This window comes from Pongo abelii, chromosome 7, assembly GCF_028885655.2.
Source record: "Pongo abelii isolate AG06213 chromosome 7, NHGRI_mPonAbe1-v2.0_pri, whole genome shotgun sequence".
Taxonomy (NCBI): Eukaryota; Metazoa; Chordata; class Mammalia; order Primates; family Hominidae; genus Pongo; species Pongo abelii.
The window spans coordinates 39,752,161-39,766,362 of NC_071992.2; the positions used below are offsets into that span (position 1 = coordinate 39,752,161).

Sequence of the window (14,202 nt, forward strand, 5' to 3'; positions counted from 1 at the left end):
ATTTCATTCCTAGAGGTAGGGAAGCCTTGCCTTATTAAATGGCCTTTGGCCTCTGTTCAGCCTCCAGGAGTGGGTGTTCCAGTAAAATTCTTCTTTAGACTTTGAGTGTCTTCATTTAGCCAAAGGAAATCACAGAAAAGCTGTATGACCCAGGCCAGAGATCTCAGAGTCTTCCTTGCCTGTGAGCAGGAGGGCTACACAGCCCTGCCTATGGGCTGTGGCTCTGCTGTCAGCTCTTTCCTGAGGAATGCAGCCTGGGCCACCGCCTGTGAGGGCTCCTGCTGGGGGAGTCCATTCCCCTTCTCTCTTCCTCCATTTGCAATCACTATTTATTTATCTTTGGAAGTTCAAGGAACCAGAGAGCCTGCAACTGGGGGAGATCTGTGGAGCCAGGGAGGGAAAGTGAAGAGGCCAACGTCTAGGCCCCTGCCTGCCGCCAACGCCAACGGGCAAGAGAGAAAAGCCACTTCCCTGCATAGTCAGGATAGACTTGGCTGACAGGCACAGGGGCCCTAGAAGAGGCACCACCGCACACCAGCAGGGCTAAGCTCACTAAAGAAGGTGGCGTTCACCTTGGGGACCGCTTGGGTGGTAGAGTGAAGGAGGGGGAACGGGAGTCCTGCCCCATCCCGGCAGCTCTATTAAGCAACAGAAAGGTGAGCCTCTGTGGGGAAACAGAGGAAGCAGACCCCTGGGCTGCACTTCTTACTGCCTGTCCCCAGCCCTGGTTCCGATGTACTGCAGGCCGTTTTTTTTTTTTAATTAATTTATTTATTTATTGAGATGGAGTCTCACTTTGTCACCAGGCTGCAGTGCAGTGGCACGATCTCAGCTCACTGCAACCTCCGCCTCCTGGGTTCAAGCAATTCTTGTGCCTCAGCCTCCCAGGTAGCTGGGATTACAGGCACCCACCACCACGCCCGGATAATTTTTGTATATTTAGTAGAGACAGGGTTTCATCATGTTGGCCAGGTGGATCTCAAACTCCTCACCTCAAGTGATCCGCCTGCCTCGGCTTCGAAAAGTGCTGGGATTACAGGTGTCAGCCACCGCGCCCGGCCTGCAGGCAGCTTTATACCCACCACTAGTTGTCAAGGTCACCCCCGCCACCACCAGTCCTCTGCCTTTGGAAACCATGTGCCTCTCCCCCCACACACACACTCTCTTATTCTAATGCCACAATTTACTGGGCATCTAATGCCACTCTATAAACTGGGGAGCAGGCAGAGCCCCATTTCAACCCCAGAGGTCTGCTACCCCAGCAAGCTAGGGGCTGTGTCCAAGGTCAGACAGTAATAAGAGGCAGAGCCGAGTCTGGAATAGGGGCCTCCAGACTCACTGCGCAGTGCTCTTTCCACACCCTGCTGCAAAGCCCTGCTCCTTCTCATCTACTTTTCCCTTGTCCCACTCACTGTCCCCGAAACACACACACACACACACACACACACACACACACACACACAGCGTTGTGGAAAATGCAGGAGGCCCAGTCTAGCCTTGTCTGCCTTAGCCTTTGACCTCTCCTTGGCCGAATGACATGCACCCCCCGCTGAGCGGGGTCACCGCAGCGGAGGAGGGTCTGCTGCCTCCTCATCTCGGCTGCCATCCTCCTGCGGCTGCCTCCACTGGAGCTGGAGGGAGAGTGAGAGCCGACTTCCAGATTGATCATCGTGTCAGGGGCCAAAGGAAACCTCAGAGCCTTCCACCAAGTTCAACCCAAAACAGGGCGCCTCAGACGTCTCTGTCCAAGCCCGCGGGTCCAGGAGGGCCCCAGCAGCCTGGAGGCGCAAGCTGCACCAGCACGGGCGAGGGAAATTTTGTGGAAGGTGGTGGTGGTCGGCTCAGAGGTCTGAGATGGGTTGCGGAAAGGAAGGGTCCTGGCCCGGGGTGCGGGGACAAGCGGGAGAGGAGTGTTGGTGCAGGGAGGGCGCGGGGACGCAGGGTCCTCGAGCCAGCTGGCCCGCCCCCACTCGGCAGAGGGCCTCGGCCTGGCCGCGTGTCGGTCGGCGCTAGGGCCCCGCGGAAGGCCCGGGCGGGCGGGGACCGGCGGCGGGAGCGGCGCGGCGCGGAGCTGCCTCCATCCATGGCACGGAGCGGCGGCGGCGGCGGCGGCGGCGGCGGCAGCAGGAGCCCGGCGCGATCCGCTAGGTCCCAGCCCAGCGCCCAGCGAGCAGGCGACGCGGAGGGGCCGGGCCTCCAGTGTCCCGAGGACCGGGCGCTGAGACTCCGGCCGCGCAGCCGGGGGCTGCCCGCGCTGCGCTGACAGCCGCGCCCGCGTCCTCCCCGCCGGGGCGCTCGCCGGACATGCCCCCGGGGCGCGGTGGCCGGGACCCCGGGGCTCGCCTCCGCCCAGGGCTCCCCTCCACGCCCTCGGGCGCCCCGGGCCCCCGCTGAGTACTCCTCCTGCACGCCTGGGTCCCTCCGGCCGGCGCGCAGCCCGGCCCCAGCGCTGTGGGTCCCCGCGGGGCGATGGGTTGATGGGCGCCTGGGGACGCAGGATGCGGGGGGCGCCCGCGCGCCTGCTGCTGCTGCTGCTGCCATGGCTCCTGCTGCTCCTGGCGCCCGAGGCTCGGGGCGCGCCCGGCTGCCCGCTACCCATCCGCAGCTGCAAGTGCTCAGGGGAGCGGCCCAAGGGGCTGAGCGGCGGCGTCCCTGGCCCGGCTCGCCGGAGGGTGGTGTGCGGCGGCGGGGACCTCCCGGAGCCTCCAGAGCCCGGCCTTCTGCCTAACGGCACAGTTACCCTGTGAGTACCCTACCAGGCCAGTTCCATTCGAGCTGGGACTGGGGACGAAGGGAGGCGAGACGGGAGCGGTGGGAGCAGGGGGAAGGGGGCTATCCCCCCACTTCAGAGATTTCTGGACAGGCCTGAGTTCAGGCGCCCAGAGGGGAAGATTGGAGGAGCAGCGGAGAGACTGGGGCTCCAGGAGCGTGGAGGCGGGAAGGGGCTGCGGGGGACAGGCGCACCCCAGAGAAAGGCACCGCAGGCGCCCACTCACCTGCACAGGTGAAGTGGAGCGCACGCCTGCAGGGCACCCACGTCCCGGATTTCCAGGCTGGACTAGGGTTACGGACTTTGGGGACCTGAGAAGGGTGAGAGCGGGGAATGCTCAGGAAAGATCGACGCTCGTGGCCCAGGAGGGGGCTGTGGTCCTAACCACTACGGACGCGTCCCGGACTGGGCTGGAGGAGTCTCCGGATTTACCTGGCTGGCCCTGTCCCTTCAATTAGGGTCATCCCATCCATGCCCCCTGGCCTGCCGGCGCCGCTTCCAGCCGGTCTCCTTAGGGCAAGGGGAGGCTGGGCTCGGAAAAGTCGGCCCTTGGAATACGGGCGCTACTGGGCTGCAGGAGACCCTGGCGTCCCCATCCCTCTAGAGGCCCCTCTCCCACGGCGCCGTTTGTGCAGTGAACTCTGTGCTGGGTCCCGCGTCTTTGCCTCTCCTTTGCCTACCCTGGAAGTAACTCGAGCTTTGGCTGTTTCTCGATTGACTTCGCGCAAAGATTGCGAAGAAAGAAACGCGGCTGGGGAAGCGGGGTTCCCTCACCGCAGCCCACCCGGGCCTCCTTCGGCGACTTCCCTCTTAGTCAGGGCCTCAGTACGCCTTTGCTTTGCTGGCAGCGAGCGCTGCAGCGCCGCAACCCGACCCCAAGCCTCCTACAAGGGGGTCGCAAGTCCCAGCAGCCGCGCGAGCATTGGCGACCCCTCCCCACCGCAGACATTTCCTGCGCCGACCACGTGCTCGCAGCTCCACGCACGCCGTGGACTTGAGGGTCAGGCCCCCGCGGCCGCCGCTTCCTTTACTGACCCAAATCCAGCCTAAGAGCCGCTTCCCTTTCCCTGTCCTCCTGACCCCAGTGGCAACCGTTTCTCCACTGCCCCTTGCCCGGAGTCGGGGCTGGCCCAGTCTTTTCGATTGTGTCCAGAACAATACAGTAACGCCTCTGGTTGGGTGAGTTCAGAGGCTGCCCGCTTCCTGACAGGACACAACTGGTCAGCCTCTGACGCTGGCCGCCCGGCCTGCATTTTTCCCGGCCCGGGTGTGTGTGTGCATGTGTGTGCCTTAGGGGTGGAGGCGGTGTGTCTGCTCGCTGCCGCCTCCCTGCTGCTCAGGGTAAGGCCGTGGCCAGGGAAGGCACCTGTGGCTGTTCAGGGCAGCTCTCTCTGACTGTCCGCTGGGGTTTGAGGGTCCAGGCAGGCCTGGGCATTCCCCAGCTCACTTAGTTCTGGAGGAGAAAAATGCTTGCTCTGCGGAATAGTCGGTAGCGTCTGCGTGAGTCCCAGCTGCGTAAGAATTCCGAGCTGAGGCCGGGTGCGGTGGCTCATGCCTGTAATCCCAGCACTTTGAGAGGCTGAGGCGGGTGGATCACGAGGTCAGGAGTTCGAGACCAGCCTGACCAACATGGTGACACCCCGTCTCTACTAAAAATACAAAAATTAGCCGGGCGTGGTAGCGCGCGCCTGTAATCCCAGCTACTCAGGAGGCTGAGGCAGGAGAATCGCTTGAATCCGGGAGGCGGAGGTTGCAGTGAGCCGAGATCACGCCATTGCACTCCAGCCTGGGCGACAGAGCGAGACTCCGTATAAAAAAAAAAAAAAAAAAAAGAATTCAGAGCTGAGAGCTGTGCGTGCATGTGTGCACGCTCTTGTGTCTGCTCATGCACATATGTGGGATGTGTGTTCTCTGCGTGTCTCTGTGTCAGGGTTAGGGAATCCTAACATATCAAAGGCAGAAGGAAGTGGGGGAGGCGGTAGATAGAAAGGCAGTTTTGCAGTACATCTTAGAATGATCAGGCCATGGTTAATTCCTATCCACGCCGCTCCACGGAGAGAGCTGGGCCAGCTCTTGGTAAGAATACATTAGAACCGGGTGGCAGCAAAGGTGACCCCTAGCTCACCCTCCAATCCCAAATCCTCCCAGGCCACTGACCCATCAGGCTTAGGATAGGATACCCTTTAAGGAGCAGCCCTGGAACCTGGCTCTGGACGTCCCCACAGGGACACAAACAGGGCAGGCCAGGGACACCCTGGAGAGCCCACGGGTCCTTCAGCCTGGAGGGTAATGGAATCCCCAGCCACAGACTTACTGCTTAGCTCTCCTGCCAGACTTCGCATAATCCTCATCCTCAAGGTACCCCCTAATCCCCACCAGCTGGCTTCGGAAAGAAAAAGAACCCAGGCTCTCCTTCAGCAGAAGCTGGGCAAAGATTCCTTCCTCTGAGGCTCAGTCCCTCCAGCACCGCCACACCCACCCCAGGATGCATCTTGAGGGAGGGAGCAGGAGAAAGTCTGTGTAGGGGCTGAAAGAGGATGATCTGTCTCCTCCCCATCGGGAAGGGTTACAGCCAACAGCCCTCTAACAACAACAAAAACCCCAGGTTAACAAGAGAAAAGCATAACTCAGGTATTACTGTTATGCACACACGTGTGCACGGGAGTCAATAAGGCTGAAATGCTCTCTCCACAGAGGACAGATGTATGGACCGGGAGGTGGGAGGTGGCTGGCAGGTGATGGGACTCCGGAGAAGGTGAGCTGCACAGAAGCAAAGGTGGTTTCATTATGTGGATTTATAGGGATCACACCTCTCAAGTGATCTCTCAGAGCTCTCCGAGTAGATGAGAAGTCTGGGTGCGGTGACGACTCCCAGACTCTTCTCCCGCTCTATCTTGGTTATTTGCTGAGATCTCTAGGGAGGAGGTATTAAGACCATTGCCTTTATTTCGAGGAGAAGTTTTCTCCATCAGGTAAGGGAATTCCAGGGAGAGTGCCCCATCCCTGCGCTGGGGGAACAGGGGACAAGATAAGTTAGGAGGATCTTGGTTCTGAGCTCCAAGTTTTGAGGCCCCTAAGGTCTCTCAATGTGTCAAAGTGCCTAGTCTTTGAGGTATTGCTCTCTGAGCCCCTGCATCTGGGAAGGAGGGGGCTGCCGCTTCTTTTGCCCAGCAGCAAAGCCAGAGGACAAGAGCTGAGAGCTGCCCCACGCAAATGGCCAGACTCATTTCCAAACTCCTCCTTCGTACTTTATTTATTTATTTTTTTTCCTGCCACGAACATTTTCCTTTTCACCTTTTAGCTTGTCACCTGGTGCAAATAAAACTGGAGCCATTCATTTTTGCATTTTGGCTTTATCCTCCCTCCCCATCTCCCCCACATTCCCACGGAAGACCCTTTTTTCCCTCCAGGATGGGGCCCCGGGCCACTCAGGATTGATCCTTGGGGAGTCTGAGTGCTGGGGGCTGTTCAGGCATGAAGGTGGGGTCCCTGTCTGCGGAGAGCCTCCTCCTGCACTCTGAGAAAGCCTTCCTGCAGTCAGAGGCGACCCCGTTCACAGTCCCGTTTACCGCATGGAAAGCCCTCCCGCCACCTCCACCCATTATCTCAACTCTGCCTTCTGTTTTTGCATCCCCCGTCTCCCCCATCCTTTGCATTTTTTTCTCTAGTGGATTTTCATTCGCAGTTTTCCAGGAAAGCTGAGCTCTTGGCTTCCTTCCTGATCCCTCTGTCCCACCCCACCCCCCAGGCTCCCAGCCCAGTCTGCAGGGCAGCTGTGGGCACCCGTGCTTCTGAACAGAGAGAGCAGGAGCCTTTGTGGGCCTCCCCCAGGGAAAAGGTCCCACGGGGGGTGGCTTATGACAGGGAGAACCTGGGTGTGGGAGGAAGGTGCAGACCACTGTGAGCCCCACTATTACTCGGCAGCAGCTGAGGGCTGAGGTTCTCAGCTCTGGGAGTGAGTGAGGGGGAAGGGGGCCGAGGATAAGGAATTCCAGGAAAGGACTGTTTGTAGATAACTCCAGAAGGAAATCTATAAAGACCTCCTAGGACATCTGAGCAGGCACTCCGAGGATACCAGCCAGTGTCATAAATTCCCAGACGGCCTGGGCTCCAAAGGATCTTAGCGATAAGGAAGTCCAGTCCCACATCTTACAGCTGAGCAAACTGAGGCCAGGAGAAGAAGGGTGCCTTGCTGGCAGTCACACAGCCGGCTGGGGCTGGCGCCGGAATGGGTATTGCATTCCTGCCAGGTGAGGGCCTCGCTGCTCACCTGGCTGAACTTGGGACCCATTAGACACAAAAGACACTTTAAAAAACCCGGTTCCTTCCCAGCAGGATCTGAGCCTTTTTGACCTGGGAACATTCCAGGCTGGGCAAGGAGAGGTCACTTTGAATTTCCCCAGAACAGGCAAACCCTCAACCTGCTCGGCCTCCCATTCAGGGAAGCGGGAGTGCCCACCACGCAGGCTGCCCACCTAGGGGAACAGAGGCTGTCTGCCCCAGGTGTGCCCAGCACGGGCTGGGTTCTTCTGCTGGGAGTTCAGTGGTCTTTGTGGGGGAAGTTGAGGAAGATGGGCCTCAGGGAAGTGGTTCTTGAGCACAGGTCTCCCTCTGGACCTCCAGCTGCTGGCTGGGACTCACTTCAGGGCCCCTCGTTACAGCCACCAGGATCCAGTTAGGGGAATTTGGGCAAAGTGTGCCAAGCGTCGTGCACATGGCCCGAGGGCAGGACAAGGATGCTGGTGGAGGGGCGGGCCCAGGCCGGCGCCCCCACCCCCTTCTCTTCCACCAGCTTTCCCCCATATGGTTCTCATAAGGTCTGGGCGCAGAGACAGCAGCCAGAGGAAGTGGCTGTGTACAGAGAGCTTTTGTGAGAGAAGAGGGGGAGGGGGAAAGAGCAAAGAAAAAGAAGGAAAGAAGAGAGGGAAGAGGCCAGAGACAGAGAAGGCCAGGGCAAACCCGGAGACTCCAGCACCCACTCCGCTCCCCACCCAGGGGTGCAGGTCTCAGCTGCGGCACCCCCACCTGGGCTCCGGGACCTCGCCTGTTCAAAGGGAGGGGCCCAGCAGAAACCTCAGTCTCTCTTGGACTCTTCCCCACCACCCACTGGAGAAGCTGGAGGTCGCTAGCTCAGGATCCAGGGATTCCACCCATCCATCCTCTGGGGCCTGGAAGCCCCTCCCCTGAGGGCTCCCTCTGCTGCAGGATGTTAGAGTCAGGGTACCATCCTAGGGAGAGCTCTGGGCAGAGCTCAGAGCTCTCTGGGGCTCACTGGTTGAATGAAAAACACTGCAGAGGCCATCATGCTAGCTCCTAAGGGGGCACTTGTGACTCCACCCCCAGTGGGTCCAAGACCCCGAATGTGTTATTTGGCCGGAGTTACTCCTGCATGTGCATGAACCCAGCCACTCCTGAAGCCACCAAAGTCCCCTCCTGCTGGCTACCACGGCTCTCCCCTCTGTGATTAGGGAGGGGGAGTGGCAACCCCTCATCCTGGGGGGGAGTGTGAGAATTTCCCCCAAAGGCACAGGCAAACCAATGTAATTTGAACCTAACCATAAATTGACCCTTCAATGCGGGGTCATGTTTTTAAAGAAAGAGAGTGTTTCTAAGTTTATCCCACATGGGAGTCATTGGGAGAAGAACCCTTTCCTGATGGAGAATAATTTCCAGCCACCTCTGAGTTGATCGCTGTCCTTCCACTCCGTGGAGGCACTGGCTGCTCCCCTCAGCAAAGTCCAGAGAGGGGAGGAGAGTTCCCGGACGCCACACAGCCTGGACCTAGACACTGCTATCTTCCCCATCACCCCAGAGGTAGAGGCTGCCTCAGCCTCCCTGGGAGCAGCCAGAGAGCAGGGGCGGGGAGAGGAGGGAAATGGCCCAGGACTGGGGGACCAGAAGGAAGATCCGGTAACCACTAGGAAGGGCTGCTCAGAGGGGCTGTTTATTTTCATTCCCCCAGCCCAGCCGCTCTGTTCTATTTACAGCTCAGACACTGACAGGACGAAGCTGCCTCCTCCCCTTCCTCCCTCCTCCGGGGGCCCCCATCCTTCCCAAACTCCAGAACATTCCTTTGCTTTCAGGACTGGGTTATGGGGGGAGGGGGCAGAGAAGCCGTGGAGTGTAGGTCACTCCAGCAGCCTCCCAGGACACTCTCAGCTCTCCCAGCCCTTTCCTGGGAGCCGGGGAGGTGTGCAGGATGGATGGGGCCAGGCCAGGCACAGGAGCCCCATCAGTCACAGAGGAGCAGGCAATGGACAGGGTGGGAGAGCGAGTCCTGGGGAGGGAGTTCCAGCCTCAACCAAGGGGCCAGACATCTCCCAGCTGGGAAGGGACGAGAAGGCCTCCTCTCAGGGCCCCCTCTACCGCCTCTGTTCCTCCTTCTCCTCCCTTCCCCTGCCAGGGCTCCTAGCCTTGCTGGGAATTGTGTATCAAGGCAGAAACTATGACTTCAGGCTTCAGGAGACTCAGCGTCCAGGATGGGAAAGACCATCAAAGATAAGGTGTGGGGTCTCCAGTCTACCCCTAGGGAGGGGCCAACCTGCCCACGGTGAGAGAGACACACACACACACACACACACACACACACACACACACACACACACACACACACACACACACACACACACACACACACACACACACACACACACACACACACACACACACACACACACACACACACACACACACACGGCTCTTAGCCAGGCAGCTCTAACTAGACCCCAGGGCTCCTGCCTCCCATCCCCTCTGCTGTTAGTCTGTGCAGGTGGGAACCTAGAGACAAAGCCACCAAGGGCAGCCACATCTCCAGGAGAAAGGGAGAGGAAGCAAGACAGAGAGATCTGGAGACTCTGAAGCTTCTCAGACCTCTTGAAAGCTTCACCACCCTCAGTCTCAAACAGTGACACTGCCCCCAGGCAGCAGGGGCCCCGGAGGCCACACCTGCCCACTCTGCTGATGGCAAGGGTGTTTTCTGATGAAAATGCAGGCACGTGGGACTGGGAGTTTAAGGGGCCTGACCCCAAAAATAGTACTTCCTGACTTCACTTAAGGAGGGTTGCCGAGATATAGAATAGGTTAGCAGACAGGAGATCAAAATACAGGTTTATTGTTGATAAAAGCTGTTGGAAGACCTAGCTTAGAGGTTCAGCAGCAATGAGTTTAGTCAGAGCTGCCCACCCAGGGACCATCCGAGTCCCACTCCCAGCCCCTCTGAAGGAGAGCCCCCACATTAAACAGCTCTGCAGGCAGGAAGGTCTGGGGCCTCTTTGCACACTGACCAATCAGAGGAGCCATCCCTGGAGATGGGACAGGGCAGATGCCCTAATCCGTTTTCCTCCACATGGATACATGAGCCAGGGAAAAGGGGTTCCCCCGACCCCATAATGGCCTAACAAGTACAAGCATACTCACGGGGTCCCTGTACAGAAGCACCGCATGGAGTATTGAAATCAGTCTGACCCAGGAAATGTGCAACCCATGGTCTCTAAAACGCCCTTCCAACTGTTTCCTCTTCCTCTCTGGCACCACCTCGGGTAGCTTCAGATAATGTGACCCCTATGGGTGTGACATCCCAGAAAGGCTGTACCGTGGAGCCAGGCTCACTCAGAGAAGGATGGATGCTATCTCCTAGGTGTTGGGGAGAGAGAGGGAATTGGAGGTAGAAAGAAACTGCCGTTTGGCTTGGGAAAAAACCCAGGGCTCAGCAGTGAACTCTCTGTTGACCAAACAGCCCCTCCATCCTGGAGCTCTGCCCCTGTCACTCAGCCAATGCCTACAGTGTATCTTCACCCCATGGGAGGAGGCAAAAGACCCAGGCTCTGCCCTTCTGTCCTTACAGTCTCCTGGAGACAGGTACCAGCTTACAACGCCAGACAGGATCAGGGCAGCAAATATAGCTTCTAGGGAGGAAAGGTCAAAGATGAGTATCTGCGTAGGTAGAAAAAATTGATAACTTCGATCCTTTTGGGTCTATTTGTATTTTAAAAGAAGTCTGCACCGCGTGTTTTGGCCCTTTCCTGTAATCTCAACTACTCTGCAGGCTGAGGCAGGGGTATCACTTGAGGCCAGGGGTTCAAAACCAGTCTGGGCACATAGAGATCCGTGTCTAAAATTTTTTTTTTCTTTTTTGGCCGGTCACGGTGGCTCACACCTGTAATTCCAACACTTTGGGAGGCCGAGGTGGGTGGATCACGAGGTCAGGAGTTCGAGACCATCCTAGCTAACAGAGTTAAACCCCATCTCTACTAAAAATACAAAAAAATTAGCCGGGTGTAGTGGCACGCACCTGTAATCCCAGCTACTCATGAGGCTGAGGCAGGCGAGTTACTTGGACCCGGGAGGTGGAGATTGCAGTGAGCCGAGATCGTACCACTGCACTCCAGCCTGGGCGACAGAGTGAGACTCCGTCTCAAACAAAAACAAACAAACAAACAAACAAAAACATTTTTTTGGTTAGCCGGGCGTGGTGGCATACTAGCTAGTCCAGAGGCTGAGGCAAGAGGAGTTCAAGACCAACCTGGGCAACATAGTGAGACCTCCATCACCACCAACCCCTCAAAGAGGTCTGCTTTCTTCACCCAAAAGTTTGGCTCCCCCCGGGGGGCTTTTAGGTTGTGCATGGAGGAAATGTTTAAGGTCGATTGGGGGTAATATCTCAGCCTCACAAATCAGGGGGACACAGACACACACACAGATGAACATTCCATCCTGTTGGACACATCTCCCTCTACCTCCTATGAATGGAAGTTTGCAGATATGCGATGTATGATTTATGTTTGTAGGACTAGCCTGTGACACAAGGCTGAGTGCACAGTGGCTGTTAGGTAGCTCTGAGCGATGAATGAATGAATGGATGAATGAATGAATACCTAACTGTGGATGATTACAGCAGACTACGTTCCTTGTGCTCAAGCCAGGATGCTGTGACCCCCAAATCCCCATCAAGGTATACTGATTACCCCCAATGAATACCCGTAGCCCATTTTCTTTTTCTTTTTTTCTTTTTTATTTATTTATTTTTTGAGACAGAGTCGAGTCTCACTCTGTCACCCAGGCTAGAGTGCAGTGGCACGATCTTGGCTCTCTGCAACCTCTGCCTCCCGGGTTCAAGCGATTCTCCCGCCTCAGCCTCCCTAGTAGCTGGGACTACAGATGCGTGCTACCTTGTCCAGCTAATTTTTGTATTTTTAATAGAGACGGGGTTTCACCATGTTGGCCAGGCTGGTCTCGAACTCCTGACCTCAAGTGATCAACCCACCTCGTCCTCCCAAAGTGCTGAGATTACAGATGTGAGCCACTGCACCCGGCATGTAGCCCATTTTCTTAGGCTTCTGTCTCCTGATTCTGTCCCAAAGCCACAGATTCCCTTCCCATCCAAGCCCGTTTCTTGGTTCCCCCTGCTCACCACCAAGTTGGGGTGCCCTTGTAGCGAGGGTAGGTTAGAGAAAAGAGACCAGACCTATGAGGGAAGGCAGGGTGGAGCAGGACTCACTGCAGGTCTGTTTTCTCTTATGGCCTGGGCCTCCAGCCCTGCCTGGACAGCCCAGCTTCCAGGCTGGGTTCAGGCGCAGTCTCAGGACCCAACCCCCTAAAGCCCCTCCCTAGGCCTCCTTCTATTGCCAGTCGGTGTTCAGGGCTGACCGGACAGGCATCCAGCCCAGGGAAGGGTGGCAGGGAAGTGCAGGAGCGGCCAGGACACCTTACATGCCCTCACCAACATTTATGTCCCTTGCAGTCAGGTTAAATGCATGTGAAGGCAGCCACGGAGGGACGGGAAGCCACAGGCCAGCCTTTAGCCTGAGGTTGTGTGTTGAAACAGGGCCTGTGCACCGCGAGCATCCTCACTTTTGGAGGTCTTACTGTCGTATCAACCATACTAAAATGTACCCACATCCGTCATCGAACATAATAATTATTGCTAATGACATAGTATGACATTGGGTAATTATGTCATTAAGCATTGGTTAATTTCCATCTTTGCAGCATCTATATTTTAGAGGCGATGCTTCTTTTTTAGGTTTTAGGCATCTCTTTGGGCCCTGGAAATGCTCAAAGGCACAGCGCCTACAGGGGAGGCTGAGAGCTCTGATTTCGGTGGGTGTTCGAGCCCCAGGGCTTTTTGGCATCAGCAAGCAGACTGCCCCCTACCCGTTCTTTGATGGTTTCCCTAAGACACGGCCAAGCTGCCAGTGGCAGGTGTTGGAGACGGGGCCTCCCAGACTCTGGGAACCTCTAGGAACTTAGTGATGGCCTGAACTGACGGAGGCTCCAGGATCAGACTTCCTAGGGAGTATGGATACCCCAAGTCCAGAGAGGAGCTCACTGGGTCTGAGTGGTTGGCAGGGGGCTGACACGCATGACTCTTCCTGCACATGTGAGAGACATTTAGTTCAGGCATGTGCTATGTGCCCACGTGACTCCTGCAGGGTCATCTTTGATGTCGGGGTGGTATCTGGTACGTTCCTGCGGCTGCCCAGAGCCCACAGAGCCTCTCTGTAGATGCCAACCGCTTGCTCCCTTGGCCTCCAGCCTCATTAGTGGGAACTCTGCTTGCTTCTCTCCCCCAACATAGGACCCCAGCTGGGAGAGAGTTCTGGAATGGACTCGGTGTGCCCCCTCTCTCTGGCCAGATTTCAAACTCTGAAGTAGAGAACAGGAGACTCCAGGGACTGGCCCTCCTTCCTGTGAAAAGCTTGACATTAGGAGTGGGAGAAGGGCGTGGGAGGGAGGGAAGAAAGAAGCTGAAGATGCCTGGCCAGGCCAGCCAGGGCTCTGGGGCAGAGCTAGCGTGTGGTTGGGCAGGAAATCTACCTGGCTGGCCCCCGTGAGGTTTTAGGGCCAGAAGACGGAGCAGGTTGAGGAGGCGTCTGTCTTGTGGGGGTTGAAGAGGGCCGAGGCTGACCCTGTGTCTGTGTTGGATGGAGCTGTGGGTCCAAGGCTCCCTCCTTCCCTGCCCAGTTGTGGCCACTTTGCCTGCTTTCCTCCCAGGGGACAGCCTAGAATGGTGGGAACATTTTTCTGCCCATTGGATGAAGCTGTGTGTGTGTGTGTGTGTGTGTGTGTGTGTGTGTGTGTGTGTGTGTGTGTGAATGGGCCTGCGTGCATGTTCATCCCCATCAGCAGTGCTGTAACGCCCAGCTTTCTACCTGCCCATAAAAATGCCAGACCCAGCCAGGCACAGTGGCTCATCCCTTATAATCCCAGCACTTTGGGAGGCTGAGGCAAGTCAATTTCTTTAGTTTAGAAGTTCAAGACTAGCCTGGGTAACATAGTGAGATCCTCACCTCTAGAAAAACTTTTTTCTTTCTTTTTTTTTTTTTTTTTTTTTTATTGAGACAGAGTCTTGCTCTGCTGCCCAGGCTGGAGTACAGTGGCATGATCTTGGCTTACTGCAACCTCCACCTCCCGGGTTCAAGCGATTCTCCTGC

General features: G+C 57.0%; 1 protein-coding gene across 3 annotated transcripts in view; it reads left to right on the top strand.

Annotated features, from left to right (window-relative positions):
* Window positions 1-2,079: 2,079 nt before the first annotated feature.
* ADGRA2 (adhesion G protein-coupled receptor A2) overlaps window positions 2,080-14,202 on the top strand; it is a 45,229-nt gene continuing 33,106 nt past the window's right edge. For 2 of the 3 annotated variants that reach the window (XM_063726612.1, XM_054561432.2), the window contains exon 1: window positions 2,094-2,743. In XM_063726612.1, the coding sequence (XP_063582682.1) occupies window positions 2,478-2,743 (266 nt within the window). In that variant the 5' untranslated portion in view covers window positions 2,094-2,477. Of the gene's footprint in view, window positions 2,744-14,202 lie in introns of all 3 variants that reach the window. The other variant, XM_002818997.6, reaches the window with a different exon arrangement.